The following is a 24,837-nucleotide window of genomic DNA, read 5'->3' as shown; positions in this document are numbered from 1 at the left end:
GGCCCTGTTTTGTTGCGTTCTATTTTCCAGTTCCTATTACCTGCCCACAAATTCAATTTCCAGAGGCCATTGTGCACCTCCAGGGCTGGCGATTATAAGGAAACCAAGAGTGTCTAGGAGGTCACAAGGAAGGAGAGGAAGCCGGAGTCCGAGCCCCAGGCCGCCAGCCCCCACCACCCCAGCCCACCCTGTCCCCCTCTCCCTTTTCATGATTAACAATGATGGGTAGAGCTGCAAGGCCTTGAGGCTCTCAGGTGGCAGGCAGGTGGGCACCTCCTGCACCTTCTACACGCTCACCATGGGGCAGGCTCTGCCGTCTCTCTCTCACCCTTGCTCCGTCCGCTCATTCCCCTTTCTGGGATATTTCACAAGCACTTGCGAGGCGCCAGGCAGTGTGCTAAGGCCAGAGACACAGCAGTGAGTGAGACAACATCCCACACAAAGAAAGGCCTGCGGCAGTGTGGGTAATAAAAAGTGCCAGGGGGTGGGGTGGCATTGGAGCTCAGGGGTAGAGGGAGAGGGAGATCTGGGTGCTGCCGGTGCAAAGGTCTTGAGCAGGGGGAGGTGGGCCAGCTCCAGTGACGCCTCCAGAGGAACTTGGGGCTTTCTTAGGGAGTGGTGGATCTGACGCACATGTTTTAGAGGGATCCCTTGGTGGGAGGGGGGTCTCTAGTGAGGGGCTGAGAGGTACTTGGATTGGGGTGCAGCCATGGAGATGATGAGAAACGGGGTCAATGTTTGAATTGATTTGGGAGGGACGAGATTGAAGAAACAGGCTCAGAGAGGTGAAATCGCTCACCCAGGAACACGCAGAGGGAAACCAAGTCTTCATCTCTGGGCCAGGCACTGTGCTGGCCCTGGGGAGGTCTCAGTACAAAAGGCTAGGCCGCAGCTCACAGCCTGCGGATAAATGGAGGTAAAGGGCCTCAGGGTGATTTATTTGGGGAGGTGTTTGAGCCATGGAAAGGGAGGGGATTTGGACAGCCTTTTTACACTGCCTCTGTACAAATCAAGCCTTACCTGTGAGCAAGGCTGCTCATCGACAAGTGGTTAGACTAGCAGAGGGACTGACAGAGGAAGCCAGCCTGGATTCCAGCCTCGCTCTTTTCCTGGAGGGCCAAGGGGCCCCACACGTCCTCTCCTGCCACCATTGATCCCCTTGGAGTTCTCTGCCTAGAACCCGAGACTTTCATAAAAAGCAGAAAGACTGTGGGCTTAGGTGTGACTGGGGTTCGAATCCTGGCTCCACCGCTTCCTAGCTGGGTGACTTCAGACCTGCCTGTCCGTGCCTCAGTTCCGTCTCCTGCAAGAGGCAGCATACCACCTGCCTTGTGGGGTTGCTGACAGGAGTGGAGCCATGGCTCATGATGGTGCCTAATTAGGAGGTGCTTGTGGGGCTAAGCCCACCATGCCCTTTCCTACCTCCATGCTTTTCTTCATGACCCTGAATCCCCTCTCCTCACAGAAAACTCCTCTGCATTCTTCAAAGCCCAAGTCAAATAGTCCTCCTCTTCAAAGCCACCTCTAATTTTCATTCCCTCCACGCCTCCTCTGGAATCCTTGAGCTTTGCATCTGTTCTATTCACCCACCACTTATTGAGCACCTGTTGTATGCCAGCCATGTACTACACCATTAGTCTGGCCTCCAAGAAAACAGAAACAACTTCTACTTGTCTCCCCAGCCGTTGCCCACTGCTTGGCCCAGCCTCTCTGAAGGGTTTCAGCTTCCTCCAAGCCAAGCTCTGACCTGCTGTGAGGAAGCAGCACAGGAGACCCTCTCTCTCTTTTTTCTCCAGGGAATCCTTTCCCCTGCGGGTAGAAGATGGGGAGGGGATGGCCAGGGAAGCAGGAGAGTTTCTGGGGGTGCAAGGGAGGCAGCCCCGCCATGGTGATGCTGAGACTAACTCTAGTGTTTCTCTCTCCTCCTCATTTCCCCTTTGATTCTCTCCCCTACTCCTTGTCTTTCTTCATTGCCACGTCCTCTCTTCCCCTCCCTCTGTATCTTCTCTCCCTCCACTCTCCCCCACTTCCCTCTCTTGCATTCTCTCGGAACTTCTGTTCTGTCTCCCCGCACCCGTGTTCTGCTCATCTCTCCCCTCTCCCTCCTTCCTCTGTCATTTCTCTCTTCCTGCCTCCCAACCCTCTCGGCTGTTCTTTTCTCCTCTCTTGCCATCTGGGCTCCCACAGAGCCCCCGAAGAAAAAGCGGTCTGTGGTGTTGGATGAGATCCTGGAGCAGCTGGAAGGCAGTGACAGCGACAGCGAGGAGCAGACCCTTCAGCTGTGAGCTGGCGCCGAGAGGGTGCGTGGCTCCGGGGCCTTGGGGACCGGGACAGCCGCTCCAGCTTCTGCACTCACCACCATGTGGGCTGGGGGGTGGGGCGGGGAGCGGCAGGCGGCCCCACCCTGCACTGGTCCAAGGTCGGAGGGGATAGGGGATGAGGAAGGCCTCAGGCCACTGCCCGGCGGCCCAGGCATCCTGGGTTTCACCAGTGACACATTTTAGCAGACACTGACTGTGCACCTGCTCTGTAGCAGACACGGAAGAGTCCAAGGGAGCAGCCACGTTAGGAAGAGAGACTTGGGAACAGCTACACAGGGAGCTAGAACCCCTGCTCCCCCTGTCCCCACCCCAGGAGAGTAAGGGGACGAGGGCCAGCTCTCTGGCATCAGGCTGCTTGGACATGAAACCCCGTCTCCAAGCTCAAGCTGGGAGACCCTGGCCCAGTTTCCTTATCTCCTTGGGCCCAGCCTTCCCCTTGCTAGCTAGTTCTTACCTCATAAGGTTTTAGAGAGAAATAAACGCAGTAATGCATGAAGAGTGCCGGGCATGGTGCTGAGCCCTGTTCCTGCTCTCCCTCCAGGGCTGCTGAGCTAGAATTCCCACCTATGTCTTTCCAAGGGACTGTTCACGGCTTGGGACTTGGTCTCTGTCCTGCCCCATCCTCGTCACTTGGGACCACGAGCCCTGGTTCAGTCACCCAGGGAAGCCTCCCAGCGGCTCATGAAGCATCGAGCTCCAAGCCCAGATGCCAAGCTCCCTGGCTGAGCTGAATGATGTCACTCATGGTGGACGCGTTCTGCTCACGGGCCCAGAGCCCTGTGAAATGCATCAAGGTCCTCTCCGCTGGCCAGCAGCATCCCCAGCCTTCTCTCAGGCTCCCGTGTTCACATTTTCTCCAGCCTGAGACGCAGCCTCCCGCCTGGAAGGGCCTGTGCCAGCACCAGGCAGAGGGCAAGACGGAGAGGGCAGAGCAAGAACTGCACTGCATCTCACTGCAGTCTGAATCTAGACATCGCCATTCCCTGAGGTGCGACCTCAGACTAATGACGTCCTGTCTGAGCCTCTGTTTTTCTCTCTAGGAAATGGGGGTGATAATTGTGCCTACCTCAGATAGACAGTGCCAGAATTAAGTGAGTCAAGCCAAGTAAAGCCCAGAGAAGATTCTCATCAGCACTTTTGTTTTCTTCTTCATTTAGAATCACTGGGTGGGCCTCCAAGTGAGAGTTTGGGAATCTTCAGACTCTGCGCATAAAACATGGTCTGTGCATTTTGGTGGGGATGAGGTTCCAGTCTTCATCCAGTTTTCGGAGTGGCCCAGAGCCCAGGCAAGGCCACACAGAGCTGGCAGCCTGCACGACCAAGCGTGCACCTCATGTCCTCTAGGGCAGGCACCCCCTTAGCCATCCAAGCTCATCCCTGAGAATTCGTGGAAACAAAAGACACAGAATGGCTCGTTCCCCAGCCGTTTATTTTTAATTTTTTTAGAGACGGGGTGCAATGGCATGATCATAGCTCACTGCAGCCTCAAGTGGTCCTCCCACCTTAGCCTCCCAAAGCTCTGGGATTACAGGTGTAAGCCATCACGCCCAGCCACATTCTCCAGCTTTTATAGTGGGGTGGCTCACAGAGTCACATCGCCCACAGCCTTCTGGATGTGGGGGCTGAACAGTGTCTCTGTTAAACCACACCCAGGCCGACCCTCAGGTGACCAGGGTCCCAAGTTGCCGTGGGTCGTGCGGAATGACAGGGCTGGAGACCTACCCCATGCCTTCCCACTGCTCAGATCTGTGAGCTGGATCGTGTCCTGTTCGGCGGCACATGGCTCCTTCTGGCTGAACCTTCTGGTCTATACAATTTGTACTCACATTTCCACACCACCAGAGCCAGCAGGGATGGCTGGCTGATCACCAAAACTCAGGTGTAGACCCACGGGCCTGGTGCAGAGGCAGGCATCTTTTGGCACTGACTTAACTGGCCCAGAGGATGCTTCTAGAACCTCCCCCCAGAGCAGGATTCAGCATCATCCAGGGCTTGGTGCGGGGTGAGCAGACATGGGCTCTGTATTCGGATCTGCCTGGGCTCCGTAACAGTCCACCACTCTCCAGCCTCGTGAGCCTCGGCAAGTGACTTAACCTGCTGAGTCCTCAGTCTCCTCATCTTTAAAATGGAGTGATGCAAGTAGCATCTCCGTCACAAAAGCGTTATCAGGCCCAGGCAGCTGCTGGCCCCTGCCAGGGCTCACACAGTGAAATGATGGGAATCAGGGCTGTCCAACCCTTCCTGCGTCACTGCCTTCCCTGTGGCCAAAAGAAAAAGCCGGTGAGCTGGGGAAGGTTCAGGAACTGCAGGAGAGTGAAAGGTAGCAAGAGGAGGGAGAGCTTCCAGCCACTCGCCAGGCCTGGCCTGGAATTGGCAGTGGGGAGTGAGGCAGCCTAGAGGCCATATACTGAGCCTGGCCCCTGCACCCCTGCCCCAGGCACGCACTGTTTGGAAGGGGCAGATCTGTGAGCACACAGGAGTAGTGGAGTCCACTCCCACAGAGATCTCGGGGTGCCCCTTCATGCCGCGCCCACCAGACTGCACCCTCATCTCCTCTCTTCCGGCTCAGCTGTCCTCGTGCAGCCAGTGTGGCCTGACTGATCCGTGAGCTGGATCATGTCAGGCTGCAGCTTCAAACCCTCTAGGGCCTCCCTGACGCATGGAAAGTCGAGTCCCGCTGCTCACCCCAGCACCGAGGCCCCACCTCACCTGACCCTGCACTCGCTGTCTCGGCCTTCCTCCCTGCAGGCTCCCACCCCAGGGCCCTCGCGCTGCCTCTTCCCTCTGCCTGGGATGCCCTTCCCTCACATTCTTCCTGCGTGGCGCCTTTTTATTTTCCTTTGAGATCTTAAATCACGCTTGTCCAACCCAAGCTTGGGCTTTGAATGCAGCCCAACACAAATTTGTAAACTTCCTTAAAACATGAGATTTTTTTTGCAATTTTTTTTTTTTTTTTTTTTAGTTCATCAGTTATCACTAGTGTTATTGTATTTTATGTGTGGTCCAAGACAGTTCTTCCAGGGTGACCCAGGGAAGCCAAAAGTTTGGATGCCCCGGTTTAACTTCTGCTTCCTCACTGAGGGAGACAGACTCCTGATCAGTTCGTCTGCAGTAACCACACCCAGCTCCTCTTTACACCCAGCCCCAACCCCCTATCCCCCATCCTCTGTCCCTCTCAGTCACAGCACTCAGTACAGGGGACAACCTGGAGTGTGAGCAAGATCTCAGTGACCCAGAGCCTTTTACCCCCTCAAAAATAACTGTTTTAAACGAGAACTAGGAAAGCAATTAAGATTTTTGTTACGATCATCATCATTGTTCTAGAATGCAGTAAAGTACAGCCAGGTAGCCATAAAGCGGAGCTCGGGAAAAGTCGTTTGCCTGGCCCAGAGGAGGGGCTTCATCTCTTCTTCCTTTGGAGAAGAGGGACTGGTGAAAGCATCTTACGAGAAATTCCTCCATCCAGCATGTGGGGGTTGAACTGGGAGACTCTAAGCCTTTGAGCCAAGGCAGCAAGGGACTGATAGTCACCGCTGTCACTGGGAGGGGGACACGGGAGCTTTCTGAAAGGCGGCTTCAGTTGTTTTTGAAGCAATGATGGGACGTTGGTAGACACAGACACCCAGAAGATCTGGGAGAGAAACTCCAGAAATAACCCACAGAGGTGGCACTGAGGAGGGAGCACTCCTCCAGGGCGGTGAGCCTCCTGACCCGGCTCAGGACTGACTGCTGCAGGGGGCAGGAAACTGCCTCAGCCACATCTCAGGGGGCTGTGACCCTTCCCTGCCGATATGGTCACCAGAGAGCCAGGAAAGAGAACCATGACAGGCTGGACCAGAGCACTTGCGTAGGAAAGGAGAGGTGACACCAAGAGGCCAGAGGGGCCAAAGGGACACAGGGAGGTGGGAGGTCAGTAGGACACGTGCCTCAGAAAAGCCAGAGGCACACATCTGGATGAGGCCTGTGACCCGGTGTTCAGAGTGTGGCTCAGTTAGCTGGGAGGAACGAGGACAGGCTGTTTCCAGAGTGGAGGGCTGGCTGGAACCGCATCTGCTGTCCTCACGTCCGTCTCCCACCCGCTGTGGGTCTCAGGGGCCTGGCCCCTTGAGCTGTGTCTCTGAAACTCCCTTGTCAAGAGGCTTGTGTTCAGTTTGGCCAGCAGTGGGCACTAGCGGGCGCCTGGAAGGCTGGTAGAAGAGAAACTCCAGGCATCCCGCCCTCTCCCTCTGTCCCACGTGGCATCTCCACCAAGGGTCCACCCCTGGATGGGTGAGGAGGGCCCTGGCATCTCTACTATAGGATACACACAGTCAGACTGCAGGAGGGAGATGGGTGGTCAGACAGGTCCTGGAGAACAGACAGGGGTGAGGGACAGTGGGGCCTGGAGGAGGGACAGGAGTGAGAGACAGTGGGGACGGGAAGAGGAGAGCGGAATGCACAGGCCCTGACTCCAAAGGCCTGCGTTAGAATCTCTAGGCTCTCAGTGTCTCCAGGCCTTGCGTTCCATGTCTTTCAAATGGGTCCAGGAATTCCTGCCTCATTGGATTGGTTAAGACAGAAACAGAAGGTCATGAATGGAAAGTAGTTAGCAGACTGTGTCATGCCTAGTGAGTACTTAGTAATGGTAGTTGCCATCGTTATTGTGAACATAACTTCAAAACAAGGCAAGCTTGTGGGGCTGCACCCAGCAGATGTCAGGCCAGCTGGGCCCACGTCCAGAGGCTGGGGTGGGATAGGGACTCACAGGGCGCTGCGCCATGTTGGGGAGGAGCCTATGATCCAGGAAGGAGCCTGTAGGAGGTGCCCCCCTGCCCACTGGCCCCAGTAGGCAAACCAGCACCTGGCTCTTCCTGCACAGAACCAAAGTTCAAGCCCAAATGGGCCAATGGTTGTGGGGAAACAGGTGAGCAACCCCCGCCCCCAGGAGCAGCTGCCTGTCTATTGCTGTGTCTGTGTGTCTGTTCCTAACCCTTTATTTTTTATTTTATTTTATTTTTTTTTTGAGACAAAGTCTCGCTCTGTTCCCCAGGCTGGAGTGCAGTGGCGTGATCTGAGCTCACCTCCCTGGTTCAAGCGATTGTCCCGCCTCAGCCTCCCAAGGCTGGGATTACAGGTGTGCACCACCACACCTGGCTAATTTTGTATTTTTCATAGAGACTGGGTTTCACCATGTAGACCAGGCTGGTCTCGAATTCCTGACCTCAAGTGATCCACCTGCCTCGGCCTCCCAAAGTGTGGGGATTACGGGTGTGAGCCACCATGCCCGGCTAATTTTTTGTATTTTTAGTAGACAGGGTTTCACCATGTGGGCCAGGCTGGTCTTGAACTCCCAACCTCAAGTGATCCACCCACCTTGTTCTCCCGAAGTGCTGAGATTACAGGTGTGAGCCACCATGCCCAGCCTGTTCCTAACCCTTTCAACTGGGGGGTCTTAAGTGGGTGAGGACTCCGTGGCCACGGCAGCAGAACTGTCTCTTCTGAAAACCAGACTCCGGGGCCCCTGGGTCAGCACCTCTAGGTCATTCCACAGACTTACACAGTTTAAAGAAAGAGCCAGCGAACATGGGGTGATCCTGGGGTGCCATTGGGATCCCAAGCCAGGCCTGGAGGTCTGCCTGTTTCGTCCCCAGAAACTTGAGCTGGCATCCTCCGCTGGTTTGCACTGGGCACGGGGACTGGAGAGCCACGAGGCCACTGAGCGCAGCATGCTATCACTTCTCAGGAAGTTGTGAGGGTGAGGAGAATAGCCGGGCCCACTCTGCAGAGGGGAGGAACAGGCACAGGCTAGAGGCACGGGCTGATAGAGTGAGTCCTCTCCCTCATTCATTCATTCATTCATTCATTCATCCATCAGACACCTGCTGGGCATCTGCTGTGTGCGAGACACTGTGCTGGGTGCCCCAGACATGAGACAGAAACTCGGGTCGCCCTGTGTGCCTCCACACTGGCCTTCCCTGCTGCGTGGACGCAGGCTCTGTCTCCTAGGCTTTAAGCCCCATGCATCAGGTGGAAGACAATTTCCAGCGGCCTCTGCCCGCTTGTTTTTCCTCCTCTCCTTTTCCTGCCGCCTTGGTCTTTTTTGTCTTTTGTGCAGGGCCGTCTCTCGCAGCGCCCGTCTGTGCTCCGCAGCGTCTAGGAAAGGATTAGTGTGAGCAGAGCATGCAGGCTTTGGTGAACAGAGCCGAGCTTGGTTTCAACATCTAATTCAATTTGTTCTGCCGAGATTGAAATATGAAATGGTTGCCAGTCAAACGTTCAAAGGACGGGGAAGGGAGAGTGAGCGCCTGCTGAAATTTAAATTTTAATGAAAATGACTTTAACCCTTTGGTACACCTTGCAAAATGTAACCCATCCTCCCATCCTGTGAAAGCGGCCTCTCGGGTTAGAGCTTTCCACCCACTTCTCTTCCACTGAGCTTCACTAATAATATGTAATCATTTTTTTCAGCCGTCTTAACAATAAAAGATTAATAGAATGCTTGCATAATAATAATTTATTCACCCATGCCGCCTAGGCCATTGAAATAGGCACCTTGCCCAGATGACTTTCCCAAGCCCCATCCTAGACAAGCCCAGGCCCCTCGTTAGATTCACTCGTCACACCGAACACCTCCCTAGCTCCTTACAGCTGTGAACAGTTTCTGTGTTTTTATTTCATGTCTGACCTCTCTCTCTGGACCGGAAGTCCCAGGAGAGCAAGGTCTGTGCCTGTTTTGTGCATGCTGCATCGTGGAGTAGATGCTTAGTAAATACTTGAGGAAGGAATCAGTGGCCCCACTTTGTCCTTTTAGCAACTGTGAGAGGTAAGTTGATGGGAGATGTAGAAATGGAGAGGTGGGTGACATTCCCAAGACGGCGCTGCACAGAGGGCTGCCACCAGGCTCACACTCAGCTCGCTCTGGCACAAGCCTAAGCCCCTACCTCCCCAGAGCAGTGAGGGCAGTTCCCACATGCAGGGGGCCCGGCCCTATGCCGGGCTTCAGAGGCGCACCCTGTGCTCTCGCTCCTGCTGCAGGGCCTGAACTGCTGTCTCCTCTTTACAGCGAGGGCAGGCCCAATGTGTGCCAGCTCGAGCCTTATCCTCAAGGCAGCAAGAGCAGGCCCAATGTGTGCCAGCTCGAGCCTTATCCTCAAGGCAGCAAGAGCAGGCCCAATGTGTGCCAGCTCGAGCCTTATCCTCAAGGCAGCAAGAGCAGGCCCAATGTGTGCCGACTCGAGCCCTGTCCTCAAGGCGGTGTGGGTGAAGGGCTCTCTCTCCTCACCCCCAGTGAGGTTCTCCTATTCAGCTCCTGCTTGCCATGGAACCCCCAGTGTGTTTTTTGTTTTGTTTTTAAATATCAAATGCCATCAGTGCCGGACCAGTGGGCATGCGTGGCAGCTCATTATGGCTGTGGACAGACAGTGCCAGGCATTGACCAGGCATCATAGGTTTTCAGGGTAGAGTGGGGTGATGGGGGCAGCCCTGAGACCACCTTCAGGACAGTTGGCTTCCAAGGACTGAGTCCTTGGCTTCATCCTCCAGGGCTCATACAGACCAGGAGCGCAAGGGAGAGGTTCAAACCTGAAACACCCAGCAAATGTGTGTTGAGCTTATGTGCACCAGGCATGGCCATGATGCTGGGAATGCAGGAGTTGACACAGCAGATAAGACTCCCTGGCCTCGAGGAGCTGGTAGTCAAATGTGGGGAGACCCAGACATGAGTGGGTGGAGGATTGCTTCCCTGGCACTGCTGAGGCTCGGTTCTCTCTGGGGATGTCTGGCAGGGTCAAGGAAGGGCTCCCTGAGGAGGTGGCATGTGAGCAGAGCTGGGAGGAAGGGGACAGCTCTGTGTGCTCAAGGGAGAGTGAGGGGGACAGCCCGGGCCCCAGAAAAAGCCAGGGAGAGTGGGCAGGGGCCTGCCAACCCGGCTCAGGCTTGGGTGTCAAGTCTGGGCCTGTGGAGGGGAGCAGAGCCGGCCCAGTCTGCCACCATGTTAAGGATCAATAGCAGAAGGTCAAGGACTGAAGCAGGGACAGGTGTTCAGAAGCCATCGCAGTGGCCAGGAGAGCAGGGAGGTGGTGACTCAGAGCAGGCAGGTGGCAGTGGAGGGGTGAGGTGGCCCAAGCCTGTAGACAGACTGAAAATGCAGCCAGTGGCCTAAAGGTTTGGCTGTGGGGTGTGTACAACCAAGGCTAGCGCCCTGGCTCCAGCCCAAGCAGTGGGAAGAAGGAAGCTAGTGTGCGCTGAGACCATTGCAGGAAGAGCTGGCTTGGAGGGAAGCAGGAACTGGCTTTAAACTCGGTAAGCTGTTGACTGCTAAGAGGTAGAGAACACACCAGAGGATACGTATCTCAGGTTGAGAGAGGGTTGGACCAAGGTATAACAGGAAATTATCCTTCTTTGGTTAAGAAATCTAAAAGGGGCCAGCCTCGGTGCTTCACTCTTGTAATCCCAGCACTTTGGGAGGCTGAGGTGGGAGGATCGCTTTGAGGCCAGGAGTTCGAGACCAGCCTGGGCAACATAGGGAGACCCCCATCTCTACAAATAATTTTTAACATTAGCCGGCTGTGGTAGTGTGGGCCTGTGGTCCCAGCTACTCAGGAGGCTGAGGTGGGAGGATCACTTGAGCCCAGGAGGTCGAGGCTGCAGTGAGCCATGATCACACCATCGCACTCCAGCCTGGGCAATGGAGTGAGATGCTGTCTCCCAAAAAAAAAAGGGAAAAAAAAAGAAATCTAAGAGTCAGCATGGGAACTAACAGCCCCGTGTAGACAGACTGGGAAATCTCATAGCTTCAACGCTTCAAGTTAATTTTTTTATTTTTTATTTTTTTTTGAGATGGAGTCTCACTCTGTCGCCCAGCCTGGAGTGCAGTGGCGCGATCTTGGCTCACTGCAGCCCCTGCCTCTCTGGGTTCAAGCAGTCCTCCCACTTCATCCTCCCAAGTAGCTGAGATTACAGGCATGCACCACCATGCCTGGCTAAGTTTTGTATCTTTAGTAGAGGTGAGGTTTTGCCATGTTGGCCAGACTGGTCATGAACTCCTGACCTCAGGTAATCCTCCCGCCTCGTCCTCCCAAAGTGCTGGGATTACAGGCATGAGCCACTGCACGGGCCTCAAGTTCATTTTGAAGCCACTTCCAGATGGTTCCAAACTCCTTTGGCCCCAGAACCCGTTTCCCAAACAAATGTCTTAAACAGATTAAGCAAAACTGCTTTGTTCCAAGTCAGGGTACAGGCCTGACCTCCCCCACCCAGACTCCTCTTCCCCCTCAACACCTCAGTGATTTGAAAAACACTGACCTAGGCCTGGCGCGGTGGCTCACGCCTGTAATCCCAGCACTTTGGGAGGCCAAGGTGGGTCATCGCAAAGTCAGGAGATGGAGACCATCCTGGCTAACATGGTGAAACCCCATCTCTACTAAAAATATAAAAAATTAGCCGGGCATGGTGGCACATGCCTGTAGTCCCAGCTACTCGGGAGGCTGAGGCACGAGAATCACTTGAACCCGGGAGGTAGAGGTTGCAGTGAGCCGAGATCGTGCCACTGCTCTCCAGCCTGGACGACAGAGTGAGACTCCATCTCGAAAAAAAAATATATTGAACTAAAAAATGTCTCCCAAAGCACAGAGCATGGACCTCTGTGCTTCAGGAGATGGTTTAGGTGGCCCACACACTTTTCTTTTTAATTTTTAACTCACAAGTTTATTTTCACATGTATGCCACAAATACAAACCTGTGTTTGTTTAGGTCATCAAACCTATGGTGTTGCTAAGCTCTAAGGAATACCAGTGAATTCGTATAAAGAAAAGTATTAAAAACATGAATTTCGTAAGGCAAAGTAGTAAAGAAGTGACGTGAATGATCGAAATCAGGGGTTGGCAAACCATGGCCCTCTTTTTTTTGTGTGCTGCTGTTGCCTGGTTTTGTAAATAAAGTTTTATTGGAATACAGCCATGCCCATTAGTTTACATATTGTCAATAGTTGCTGCATGTAGCAGAGTTGAGTAGCAACAGAGACCTTATGACCTGCAAAGCCTAAAATATTTACCATCTGGCCCTTTGCATCAAGTGTGGTGACCCCGATCTAAAGCAAACCCCCATCATTTTACAGATTAGAAAGCCCAGAGTGTCTTCTACAAGGTCACACTGTGGCAGAATTCCCCGTTCCGGCTCTTTCACCTCTGCCATGCTGCCTCGGCACATGTGCTGAGTAAAACTTTATTGACAAGACCAGGCAACAGTAGCAGGAAAAAAAAAAAAAACGAGCTGTGGTTTGGCGACCCCTGATTTCAATCATTCATGTCCCTTCTTTACTACTTTGCCACTTAGCCACAATGTGACCTTGAGCAACCTCCTTGACCTCTCTGTGCCTGTGTTCTCACCTGTGAACTGAGAACAGGACAGACTCCTGCAGATGCCAGGATGAAGTGAAGGCTGAGAATGGCGCCGGCCCCACATGAGCACTACACAAGCCTCAGCTGTTGTTACCCCATCCCCCCAACATAAAGGCAGTGTCCTCCTGCACCCCGACAGGCTTGGGCCATCACCCGCTGCCCAGGAGGCCAGGGTATTTCAGCACAAGCCCCGGGCCAAGGCCTTCTGGATCGTCAGCAAAGTAAAAGGGGCCCTGCAATCTAATTATAGCATTGCTAGAAGCCAGGGCCGCATTCCCCTCCAGCTTCCTTAATAAGCCCCACTTCCCCATAATTGCAGATTTCATGGAAGCGGTCCACTGGGGCCACCATGTCCCATCCTTGGGCTTAGGCCAATAGCAGACATTTTGTTGTGCAGATTTCTGGATAGCAGCTGCTCCTGCCTTTCCTGGAAACTGTCAGGAGCCCTCCCTTCTCCTGGTCCCCAAAAAGATTCCAGGCGATAACATCGCTGCCACCTTGTACACCTGCAGTTTACAAAGCACTTAACGCAGGTGGGAGCTGAGTCACTAGGCAGGGGCTGTCACTGCCATGGCACAGATGAGGAAACTGAGGCTCCAGGAAAGGAGGGGAGCAGCCTGTGGCCGATGTTCCAGAAAGAAGGCAGTCCCCTTTCCCAGGCTGTGGCTCCAAAGTCAAAGACCCTCCTCTCCTTCCCCTCTGGCTTTGTGGAAGAGGACAGGAAGCTGGATATGTGGCAGTCCGTGCAAGGGATAGCAGGAAACACTGCGTCCCATGAACAATTCTCAGACTGCATTCCCCAGAGATGCTGAGATATGGGGCTGAGGAGTCCAGCACCCTTAACCCCTCCACCTCCCAGGATTTTATATTCCTAGGCTCAGTTGCCCAACCCTCATAGTGTAAGCATCTCACTGTGATCGTTGTGAGCTGCGAAGTATTTTGTGAACCCTGAACACAAGTCAACAACTTCACCCAATGCTCAACCAAAGAACAGCAGCTGCCCCAGTGCTAGGGGACAGCCTGCTGTGTTCGCCTCCCAGAGCAACAGTGTATATATATAGGTCAGGGAATGTGTTGGTTCCTGTGACAGACCCAGACATTAGTGGGCTTAAATGAGATGGAGGTGGATTTCTGTCACATGACAGTTGGAAGGTGAACAGGCCTGGTCTGACAGCAGCAGGGGCCCAGCCCCTCTGAACTGTCACTCTGACACGCCTCCATGGCCCAGACAGCACCCCGCTGTGCTGCCACCACCCAGTCACTGGGAGTGGGGAGGAAAAAGAGGGCTTGCCCTGCCCTTCAAGGACACAGCCTGGGCATTCTCACGTCACTTTGACCAGAATATGGTCACCTGGTTGAGCCTAGCTGCAAGAGATGCTGGGAAGTGGTCTTTCTCTTGGGCAGCCGTATGCTCCCCAAAACATACAGTCCCTCCTTCTACAGGAAGTGGGAAAACAAATGCTGGGGGCAGCCAGCAGCCTCAGCCACTGATGGTTGGGTGCTGCCTGGGGTCTTCCCAGGGCATTTTCAAGGTCAATTTGACTGTCCTTGATTTCCACCTTTTGAGCTGACGTTAGAACCTAACCCCACATAAGCATTGTTTAAAGACTCATGTATCACAGCCGTAAAAAAGAATGAGTTCACGTCCTTTGCAGGGACATGGATGAAGCTGGAAACCAGCATTCTCAGCCAAATAACACAGGAACAGAAAACCAAACACCACATGTTCTCACTCATAAGTGGGAGTTGACCAATGAGGACACATGGACACAGGGAAGGGAACATCACACACCAGGACCTGTCGGGGGTGGAGGGCTAAGGGAGGGATAGCATTAGGAGAAATACCTAATGTAGATGGTGGGTTGATGGGTGCAGCAAACCACCATGGCACATGTATGCCTATGTGACAAACCTGCACTTTCTGCATATGTATCCCAGAACTTAAAGTATTTTAAAGAAAAAAGAAAAAGACTCATGAATCTAATGTGTTCATCAGATTTTTTGGGTTTTTTTTTTCTTTTTTTTTTGTTTAGAGACAGGGTCTTGCTGTGTCACCCAGGCCGGAGTGCAGTAGTGTGATCATGGCTCACTGCAGCCTCAACCCCCCAGGCTCAAGTCATCCTCTTGCCTCAGCCTTCTGAGTAGCTGGGACTACAGGCATGCACCACCATGCTCGGCTAATTTTTTAATTTTTTTTAGGGAAGGGGTCTCCCTATGTTGCCCAGGCTGGCCTCAAACTCCTGGGCTCAAGCAATCCTCCTGCCGTGGCTTCCCAAAGTTCTGGCATTACAGGTGTGAGCCACTATGCCTGGCCTCATCACATTCTTAAACCAAGAAAAGTTAACCCACTTTTCTTAACCCACTGTGTTAGACACTAGTGCTGGTTGTCAGTGAAAAACTCCAAAGTAACATGTGGATCTTGTTGCTTACACATTAAGACAAAATGCCAATTTTGGGGGCCGGGGGAATAAGGCATCAAGTTCGCCCCATGTGTAGATTCACTCGTGTCTGACCAGGTGCACCCTCGGGGTGTTGCCTACACAGAGGCTGGCTTTTCCCTAACGTCCTTCTTTTCTGCAGATCTTCAGAAAGGCTTTCTCTGATAGGGCAGTATGTTAATTCCTGTGACTGCTGTAACAAAATACCTCAAACTGGGGGGCTTAAAGCAACAGAAAGTTGTGCTCTCACAGTTCCAGAGTCCACAGGTCTGAAATCCAGGTGTGGGCAGGGCCGTGCTCCCTCCGAAGGCTCTAGGGGAGGATCCTTGCTCAACTTATTTTTGAGACAGTCTTGCTCCGTCACCCACACTGGAGTGCAATGGCACGATCTCGGCTCGCTGAAACCTCTGCCTCCCGAGTAGCTGAGATTACAGGTGCCCGCCACCACGCCCAACTAATTTTTGTATTTTTAGTAGAGACAAGGTTTCACCATTGGCCAGGCTGATCTTGAACTCCTGGCCTCAGGTGATCCACCCGCCTCAGCTTCCCAAAGTGTTGGGATTACAGGCCTGAGCCACCACGCCCAGCCTGCCTTTCTCTTCTGAGGACAGTTGGCACCTATAATCTCATCTCAAGATCGTTAGTTATATGTACAAAGACCCTTTTTTCCCAAATAAGGTCATATTTACAGGTTCCAGGTGGACGTATATTTTGGGGGAGGTCACCATTCAACCCTCTGCAGACCATCTGAGTCCCCTTTCCTTGCTCTACAAGCATTTAATGAGCACCTCCTATTGGCCAGCCCTGAACTGGCGACCAGGGATCCAGCAATCAACACAGCAGGATCAGCCAGGCCCGGTGACTCACGCCTGTAATCCCAGCACTTTGAGAGGCTGAGGCGGGCAGATCACTTGAGGTCAGGAGTTTGAGACCAGCTTGGCCAACATGGTGAAACCCCATCTCTACTAAAATACATAACTTAGCTGGGCGCTGTGGCTCACGCCTGTAATCCCAGCAGTTTGGGAGGTTGAGGCGGGTGGATCACTTGAGGTCCAGGAGTTCAAGACCAGTCTAGCCAACATGGCAAAACCCCGTCTCTACTAAAAATACAAAAAATGAGCTGGGCATTTTTTGTATGAGGCGGGCGCCTGTAGTCCCAGCTACTCAGGAGGCACGAGAATCACTTGAGCCCGGGAGGTGGAGGTTGCAATGAGCTGAGATGGCACCACTGCACTCCAGCCTGGGCGACAGAGCGAGACTCTGCCTCAAAAACAAACAAACATACAACACAGTAGGCTCACTGCTGCTGTGAAAGTTCACAGTCTGTTGGGAGATGGCTAAGTAACAGGTGGTCATGGTGCCAAAGGAGAAGTGGGGCAGGTGTCCAAAGGAAGGGTGGGAAGGGCTTCCCAAAAGACGTGGCTTCTAAACTGTGTCCCAGGAGGTGAGTAGGGGCTACCCTGAGAGGTGGACTTACCCTGAGGGCAGCAGAGAGCCCCTGAAGGTCCAAGAGCAGGAGAGCAGCCATGCCCAGCTGCCTGTGAAGCTGCCACCTCCTCTCCCTCCACACCCTGACACTCAGGGACACGCCCCCGCAGCCCACACTCCCAGGAAAAGCATTCCTCTAGCGGACCTTCTGGTTACTTTTGTAGATAACCTTGTGGCCGGCCCTCCATCACCTCTGCAGAAACAACACCCTCACCCCACGAAGCCCGACCTGTTCTCTCCCTGGCTGACTTTGAAGCCGTGGTTGTAGCAGAGTGGGTAGGTTCTGATGATGGGTAGAGAAGGCAGAGGCCAGAGCGAGGCAGCCAAGGCCAGGAACACCAGGAGCCACCAGAAGCTGGAACGGCCGAGGAAGTATCCTCTAGAGCCTCCAGGGGAGCATAGCCCTGCTCACACCTGGATTTCAGACTTGTGGACTCTGAACTATGAAAGCATAACTTCAAAGCATGTTCCTGAGAGTGGGGCAGGTACCACTCCAGGGGGCCTGGAGTGAGTTGCAGGGAATGGGAATAGGTAGAGAAGGCATCTCGGGGACAGGGTTCAGCTGAGGGCAAGGCTGCCTTCAGGCGGGACCATGACTTGCAGCCGCACAGCACAGGACACTTAGTCTGAGCTAAAGAATATTTGCTTAATGAGTGAGCTTACATCATATGTATATAAAATCTAGAAACATGTCTGGTTTGCTGAAGACTGACTACGTGGGTGGGTGCTGAGCCCCATTTCAACTGTAAATGCTAACTCATTGCAACAGACAGAAGGTCATTGTCTTGTAAGCAGAGGTCTGAAAGCCAGTTCCGGCATCGGAACCTAACGAACAGACACGGGAATCCAAGGCCATCATAGCAGCAGTGGTCACAATTACTGAGCCTTACTCTGGGCCAGGCACTATAAGCCAGGGAGTTCTCACGACAGCCAGAATTGATGGGGTTGTTGTCCCCATTTGACAAGTGAAACCGGTGCAGAGAGATGGCATGCCTTGCCCAAATTCACAAGGCTATTAGTGGGAGGAGTCAAGAGACTTTAAGGGCCCTTTCTCTGTCTACGAAAGCAATAAACAATCAAAGATAAAGCATAATGTTATTCAAAGAACAGTCAGTGACTTTCTTTGGTTCATAGGAACCTGGCTATGGTTGGGATGGAAGGGGGTAAAATCCCAATTACCAGGCCCTCCTTGTACCAAATGAATTAATACTAATGAGGTTGAGTCTTAAGACTCTGTATTGAACCAGGCACCTTCTCCCCTACCCCCATGATATGGTTTGGATTTGTGTCCCCCAAGTCTCATGTCAAATAATAATCCCCAGTGTGGGGCCTGGTAGGAGGTGATTGAATCATGGGAGCGGTTTCTCATGAATGCTTTAACACCGTCTCCCTGGGTGCCGTTCTCATGATACTGAGTGAGTTCTCATGGGACCTGGTTGTTTAAAAGTGCATGGTGGCTCTTGCCTGTAATCCCAGCACTTTGGGAGGCTGAGGTGGGCAGATCACGAGGTCAAGAGATCAAGACCATCCTGGCCAACAAGGTGAAACCCCGTCTCTACTAAAAATACAAAAATTAACTGGGCGTGATGGCTCATGCCTGTAGTCCCAGCTTCTCGGGAGGCTGAGGCAGGAGAATTGCTTGAACCTGGGAGGAGGAGGTTGCAGTGAGCCAAGATCGCACCACTGCCCTCCGACCTGGGCGACCGAGTGAGACTCCATCTCAGAAAAAGAAAAAAAAGAAAGAAAGAAAAAAGCATGTAACACCTTCCACCTCTGTCTCTTCCTCCTGCTCTGGCCACGTAAGATGTGCCTGCCTCCCCTTCACCTTCTGCCATGATTGTAAGTTTCTTGAGGCCTCCCCAGGAGCAGAAGCTGCTATGCTTCCTGTATAGCCCATGGAACCATGAACCAATTAAAACCTCTTTTCTTTATGAATTACCCAGTCTCAGGTATTTCTTTATATCAGTGTGAAAATGCAAATATAACCCACCCCTGCAATTTGTCTGTATCCCAGTTTGGGATCCACCATTGTGAAGTGTACATGTATATTTTCTGCCTTCAGGAATCAGATTCTTTGCTGTAAACATAGAATGTAATGTACCTCCTTTCAAACAATCATGGGAACATGTATAAAAGAGCACCATCTATAAGGCTACCAAAGAAAACCTCAATACATTCCAGAAAGAGGAAATAATATTGATTACATCCTTTGACTACATGCAATAAAAGTAGAAATTTGTATCAAAACAGGGGAAAGAAAAGCTCTTATAAATTAGAACTCTCAAAGAACTTGAGTCAAAAAATACACTGAAATTGCATAATATCTACTAAAAACAGCAGTAATAGAAACATTCATGGTTCTGATGACAGCTAAAGCTATGCCTAGAGGAAAAGTCATAGCCTTAAATACCTGTTACATACACAAGCTCTGCCAGTTCCATCTTGTATTAGTTATCTGTTGCTGCTTAATGAACAATCACAAGACTCAGTGGCTTAAAACATTACATGCTTATTTAGCTCAGGGGTCTGTAGGTGAGGTGGGCAGTCTTTGTCCAGCTTGGTCATTCACGCCTCTGCCCTCAGCTGCAGGTTAATTAGGTGGCTTTGCAGATCTTGGCTGGACTCTTCTATATCTCAGAGCTGTCTCCTTGTCTGGCCTGGCTTCAGGCTGAACTGACTCAGTGCTCTCTCATCCTCCAAATGGCCAGGCTAGGCATCTTTTCATGGGTGAGGCAGAGGAGCCAGAGAGGAAGAGTTTATTCAAAGCCTCTTGTGCCAAGTTTGCTACTTGCCCCATTGGTTAAAGCAAGTCTCATGGTGGAGCTTCAAGTCAGCAAGGGAGGGGTCTATCAGAAGGCATGGATATGGGCTGGAAAGGGACAAAAAACTGGGACCATGAATACAGTCTCTCTCCCACATACCTCTTAAATATATCTTGTATCCATCATTTTCCTTGGGCACCATCTTTGTGCCAGCCCCCATGTGCTGCCTAGATTAGTGGGACAGCCTCCCTCTCCCCTTTCCCTCACCCCACTTCCCTAGTTACCACCTGCTCATCCTTGAGGTCTAGACATCACTTCCTCTGAGCAGTCCACTGACCACCCAAGACAGGTGCTCTCCCTCTGGTCCTCTGTAGGGCTTGTCACTGCTGTAGGGTACTTCCCTCACTGCACTGTAGAGTCTGTGTGCTCTGTCACCCTGCTGCCAGCAATTTGAAGACAGAAACCATGCTTTATTCACAGCAGCGTCCACAAGCGAGAGGCACCCACTAAGTGTTTGCTAGCGTGCAGGTAGTCCCTAGACTGTCCCCTTGAGAAACGGAGCATTCAGAGACTTGTCATTGCCAAAACCAGGAAAGTTCTGGCCAGCAGGTGAGCTCAGCCTCACCCATGGTTGTCTTCCGACTTCAGGGGTATTTGTGCTGCCAAGGGACCCAGATGGCGCTCCCCAAGCCCCGGGTGTGAGTGGGCCAGTGAATTAATTCCCTCCTACCAAAATGGTCTGTGCTCTTTGTCTTTCTCCCTCACTGTGGTCCAACCAGCTTGATCATCACAGCCAGGTGGATCCCAGGACCACCCAGAGGTCACTGACAGGTTCCCTCGGACCAGGCAGCCTCCAGTCCCAATCATCTTTAAGGAAGGGAAGCCAGCCCAGCCAGCTCAAGGCCAATCCCTCCTTCCCTGACAGGGCAGATGGCAAACCGGACCCTCCTCCTTCCCCCCACCCACCTCCTCCGTAGCAGACCCTGCACGTGCCCACACGTTCGTTCGCTCTGCCGGCCTGCTCAGATTGGCCGCCGTGTGGATTGGAAATGGTGCCCATCCCCAGTTTAAAATGTGCCCCCAGGGCTCTTCAACAGCCGGATCTAGTTCATTCTGGTTCCCAAGACTCAGTCATTTCAAACCCCGTTTTCCCTGGGAAACCTTTGAATTTAGAAATCTGAGTTTTGGATTTAGCCTCATTTCTCTGCATTCTGCTTCCTCTCCAATTCCCTAGGCCTCCCTGCCCTCACTGTGGAGCCCTGAATCAGGGGCAAGCTGCCCCACCCTGCCTTGCCACCCAGCTGGGGCGGCCTCATTTCTGGGGGGAGATGAAAAACCAACTCGTCCTTGTTCCTGCCCAGAGAAGCCCAGATTTTTAACTTCCTGGTGTCTTAAAAGCAGTCCCGATTCTTCAGTCTCTCTTCTCTGTGGTTAGGTAGGTGATCTACTTAAAAGAATAGTGTACTCATACCTCTCCCCTCGCCCTCCACCCAACCAACTCAGTAAAGCAGTTTTCAAAACGAGGCGGGATGGTGGCTGGGAAGGGGTGCAGTCAGCGTTTGTATTTTCTGAGTTGATTGCTGTTTTTACTTTGATTGCATCTTGCCTGAGAGTCCTGGCTTCTGGGGCAGAAGCCGTTGGCCCCTCGAGATGCGATTCCAGTGCTTCCAAGAAACCCAGGCCCTGGCCAGCCATGGTGGCTCACGCCTGTAACCCTAGCACTTTGAGAGGCTGAGGCGGGTGGATCACCTGAGGTCGGGAGTTCAAGACCAGCCTGGTTAACATGGTGAAACCCTGTCTCTACTAAGAATACAAAAATTAGCCGGGCATGGTGGTGGGTGCCTATAGTCTCAGCTACTTGGGAGGCTGAGGCAGGAGAATCACCTGAACCCAGGAGGCGGAGGTTGCAGTGACTGAGATCGTACCACTGCACTCCAGCCTGGGCAACACAGTGAGACTCTTGTCTCAAAAAAAAAAAAAAGAAAAGAAAAAAGAAAAACCCAGTCCCTTAGGAGTGACAGGTCAAGCTTCTCCCTTTAATCTGGAAGCACAGGCTGGAAAATCACCCCAGCCAGGATTCTCCTTCCCAATTCCCACATCTCTGCATCTGCTTCCTCATCAGAAAACAGGGATAACGTGTCCATTCCTTCCCAGAGGTGTTAGGAAGACCCAGGAGATGAGTGTTGAGCCACCACAGAGTGCCTGGTTTGTAGGAAACACGTAAACCATTCATTCCACCAAGTTTTGCTTAACGCTGCCCAGTGCCAGGCACTGGTTGGTAAGCCAGGGATCCACATCCAGGTCCCCATGGGAGTCATCCCCACACATCCAGACTTAAAATGACAGCCAGTGGCACCTGTGTAGTGTGTGTGCGGGGACAGTGCAGGGTGCCATGAGAGAAGGATGCTGGGGGGCCTCCTTCAGAGGGACAATGAGCAGGTTTCTCTAGGAAGTGATTTTCCAGTCAAGGGAGAATAGGAGGCAGCTGAGCAAAGGGACGAGGAGGTTCAGGAGGGAGGAGCGGCCTGTGCAAAGGTGCAGCAGTGAGAACTGAGTGCGTGGCTGCTGGCTGCCCTCCAACCCCAGCCCCCAGCCCCTCTTCTCCATTACCTGCCCTGCTGGAAAGCCCTGCTGGCGCCTCCAGTCCCAGGATGGAACACCATCAGCCGGGGGCTGCTCCCAGGACACTGAACTGTCCCCATCTGGGGGCCGACGTCTTGGGTCAGGGCTGCACAGGTGCCCCTGTCCTCAGACCGGCCTCCTCCCCGAGGCAGGGAGTCACATGGCAGCTGACTGAGGTTTCAGATGTGACGACTCATGAATATCAATGAGGCCTGGTAATTCACAGTAAGTGAGATCCAGATTGACTAATAAGCAAGGCTTTCACCCCAAACTGGGTCTGGGGAAGGAGAGTGGCAGCGGCGGGCGGCGGGCAGGTGTGGGCATGATGTGACCAGAATTGGAAAACCCGACAGCAGAGCCACAGGCAACAAGGTGGCCGTGGTCACCTGCTCGCTCACTGGAGGGGCCGCCAAACAGCCTGGGGAGCGGGGGTCCCCTCACCGGCAGCAGGCTTTAAGCCCTGGCACAGAGCATGTGTAGCCCAAGGGAATGGTTCAAAAACCCCTGCAGTGTGACGAGGGGCCAGGGGCTGATGGGCTTGCTCAGGGTAGAAGGAGGCAGCTGTCAGTCCCAGGCAGGGCTGAGGAAAGGGCTGCAGCCTTTCAGAGATGTCTGATGCCCACCCTAGTGTTTTGGTTGGCATCAGGAACTTGAGAGCCCTGCGGGTCTCTTCTCCGTCCCGGCTGAGAGCCAGTGCCTCTCTCTGCAGTTGTGGGGTCCGACTGGGGATCCCAGGAGAGATGAGTTGTCTGGGCAGAGTGCTCCAGGAGGGGTGAGACTCCTGGGGCCATGGTCCAGGAGAGAGAGCACCCTGAGAGCTTGAGGCCCTGAGAGTCGAGGGTGGCACCCAGCCCTGTTCTGAGCACTTCCTGTGAGCAATAGGCTCAATCTGAGCAGAACCAGCTGCAAGTCTGAATTGTGTACAGTTTCATGGGAACCAGCCAGAGTGCTGGGTGAAAATCTGCCTCTACTGCTTACAAGCTCTGTGACCTCAGGGCGGTTACCTCAGGGCTGTTCTGTGCCTCAGTTTCCTCCTCTGTAAAACGGGCATGAGAGGAACGCTCATCTCCGAGGATTAACTGAGCGCACCCGGGTGTGTCACCTCCCGGCTGTGTGACTCAGGCAAGCACTGTGCCTCCCTGAGCCACGTCCCCATCTGTAGGGTGAGGCCAGGAGACTGAAATGGGAGGTAGAAAGCCCCCTGCACACCGTGGGCATTGGATGAGGGTCGCTTTCCTCCTTCCCTCCACTTCCCCCATTGGAGTCTTGGTTCATCCACTACCCTGACATGTGATTGTCATCATTGTCCTAGCCATGGGTTAACTCATTCAACCCGCACGCCATCCCACAAGATGGGTACCATTATTGCCATCCTTATCTCCCAAGAGGAAGCAGGAGCCCAGAGAGGGCCCGTCACTTGCTCAAGACCACACAGCTCATGGTTGAGCCAGGGTTAGAACCAGGTGGCCTGATTCTGGGGTCTGTGCTCTCCACCTGGCGCTGTACCCCTCAGCCGGCTGGGTCAGTCTTTACCTGATGTCTTAAATACAGACATGTGCTCCTGCCCATTGGAGAAAGCAATGGAAGGCTCTGGAAACTGGACCTCTCCCTCCAGCCCCCAGCTGCAGGCTGCTGGTGGCTGAGAGAACTTCCCCTTCCCTCCCGCACCGGAAGGAGTGTTGGGTTTTCAGCAGGAGCTGATGGGGGGATTTGCAGAGAATCAATCATACCGAATCCTTCATTTCCCTGGTGCAGCGCCGTCTTCGTGTCCCTAGCCATTAAGACGCGATCGGTTCCCAGAAGGAGCTGCATGCTCCCACTCATGGTGTCTGCTGCAGCCCAGCTCCAGGAGAGGACAGCGCCTTCAAAAGATTCCCTTCCATCAGGCACAATGGTCAACCCAGAGTAGGGACGGGAGAAACGTGGGGCTCAAATCAGAAGACACTGCATCCATCCAGGCACATCTTGGACAGGTTCTCGGGCTGGGGATTGCATCTTAAAGATGGTAGCCAGCCTTCTTTGAGAGCTAAATTCGAGGTCCTGGGGATTCAATGATAAATTGAATCCATCACTCCTTTATGGAATCCTCCCCACAGCCCCATGGGTACTGCTGTCTCCCTCATTTTACAGTTGAGGAAACTGAGGCACAGGGCTGCTCCGGGGGCTTCTCAGCGCCAAACAGCTTGGAATAAGCTGGCGTGGCATTCCTGCCGGGTGTCTCTGACTTCCAGCCCCAAGACTGGACCCCCAGCTGAAGGCCAGTGACAGAGAGCCTAGTGCATTTCTTCATTCGTCAGAACAGACATTGACTAGCACCATTCCCCGCTGGGCCTGGCCTTAGCTTCCATGGGGAAGAGGGTGGACACAGCCCCTGGTCACAGGGGGAGCCACAGGCTGGTGGGGGAGCAGACGGTTCCAAAGATTATGGAGGATTGAGAATGCCGAGGTCGGGGCATACCTGGGGCCCCGTTGGACATGTGTGTTTGTGTGTGCACCCGCATGTGGAAGGCGACAGCAAGCCACAGACATAGTTCCGTGGTCATCCCGAGCTTAGCCTTGGCCTTCAGAAAGCACCAGGCACTGCCTTTACTCATCCAAACAGTAGCCAGGACATGGATTCAGTGCCCTCTAGGCCCCCTCCCCAGCCACACTGCCTGTTTTTCTGATGTGGGATGACATAAAAGGTAGTTTTAAAACCAGCAGATTGGGGGTTTGTTTTGTTTTTTGTTTCTGAGACAGAGTCTCACTCTGTTGCCTAGGCCGGAGTGCAGTGTTTTGATCTCAGCTCACTGCAACCTCCACCTCCCAGGTTCAAGCAATTGTTGTGCCT

General features: G+C 53.2%; 1 protein-coding gene across 3 annotated transcripts in view; it reads left to right on the top strand.

The window, feature by feature from the left end:
- The window catches only part of RBM19 (RNA binding motif protein 19), a 168,962-nt gene that overhangs the window by 139,087 nt on the left and 5,038 nt on the right, over positions 1–24,837 (top strand). Inside the window, exons 24-25 of one of the 3 annotated variants that reach the window (XM_034934590.3) lie at positions 2,188–2,300; positions 16,788–23,702. In XM_034934590.3, the coding sequence (XP_034790481.1) occupies positions 2,188–2,285 (98 nt within the window). In that variant the 3' untranslated portion in view covers positions 2,286–2,300; positions 16,788–23,702. Of the gene's footprint in view, positions 1–2,187; positions 2,301–2,862; positions 3,453–16,787; positions 23,703–24,837 lie in introns of those variants that run through there. The other 2 variants (XM_008957824.4, XR_008620506.1) reach the window with 2 other exon arrangements.

The sequence above is a fragment of the Pan paniscus genome, chromosome 10 (genome assembly GCF_029289425.2).
Source record: "Pan paniscus chromosome 10, NHGRI_mPanPan1-v2.0_pri, whole genome shotgun sequence".
NCBI lineage: Eukaryota > Metazoa > Chordata > Mammalia > Primates > Hominidae > Pan > Pan paniscus.
Note: the sequence above shows the minus strand (reverse complement) of the source record. Positions and strands in the feature narration are given on the sequence as shown.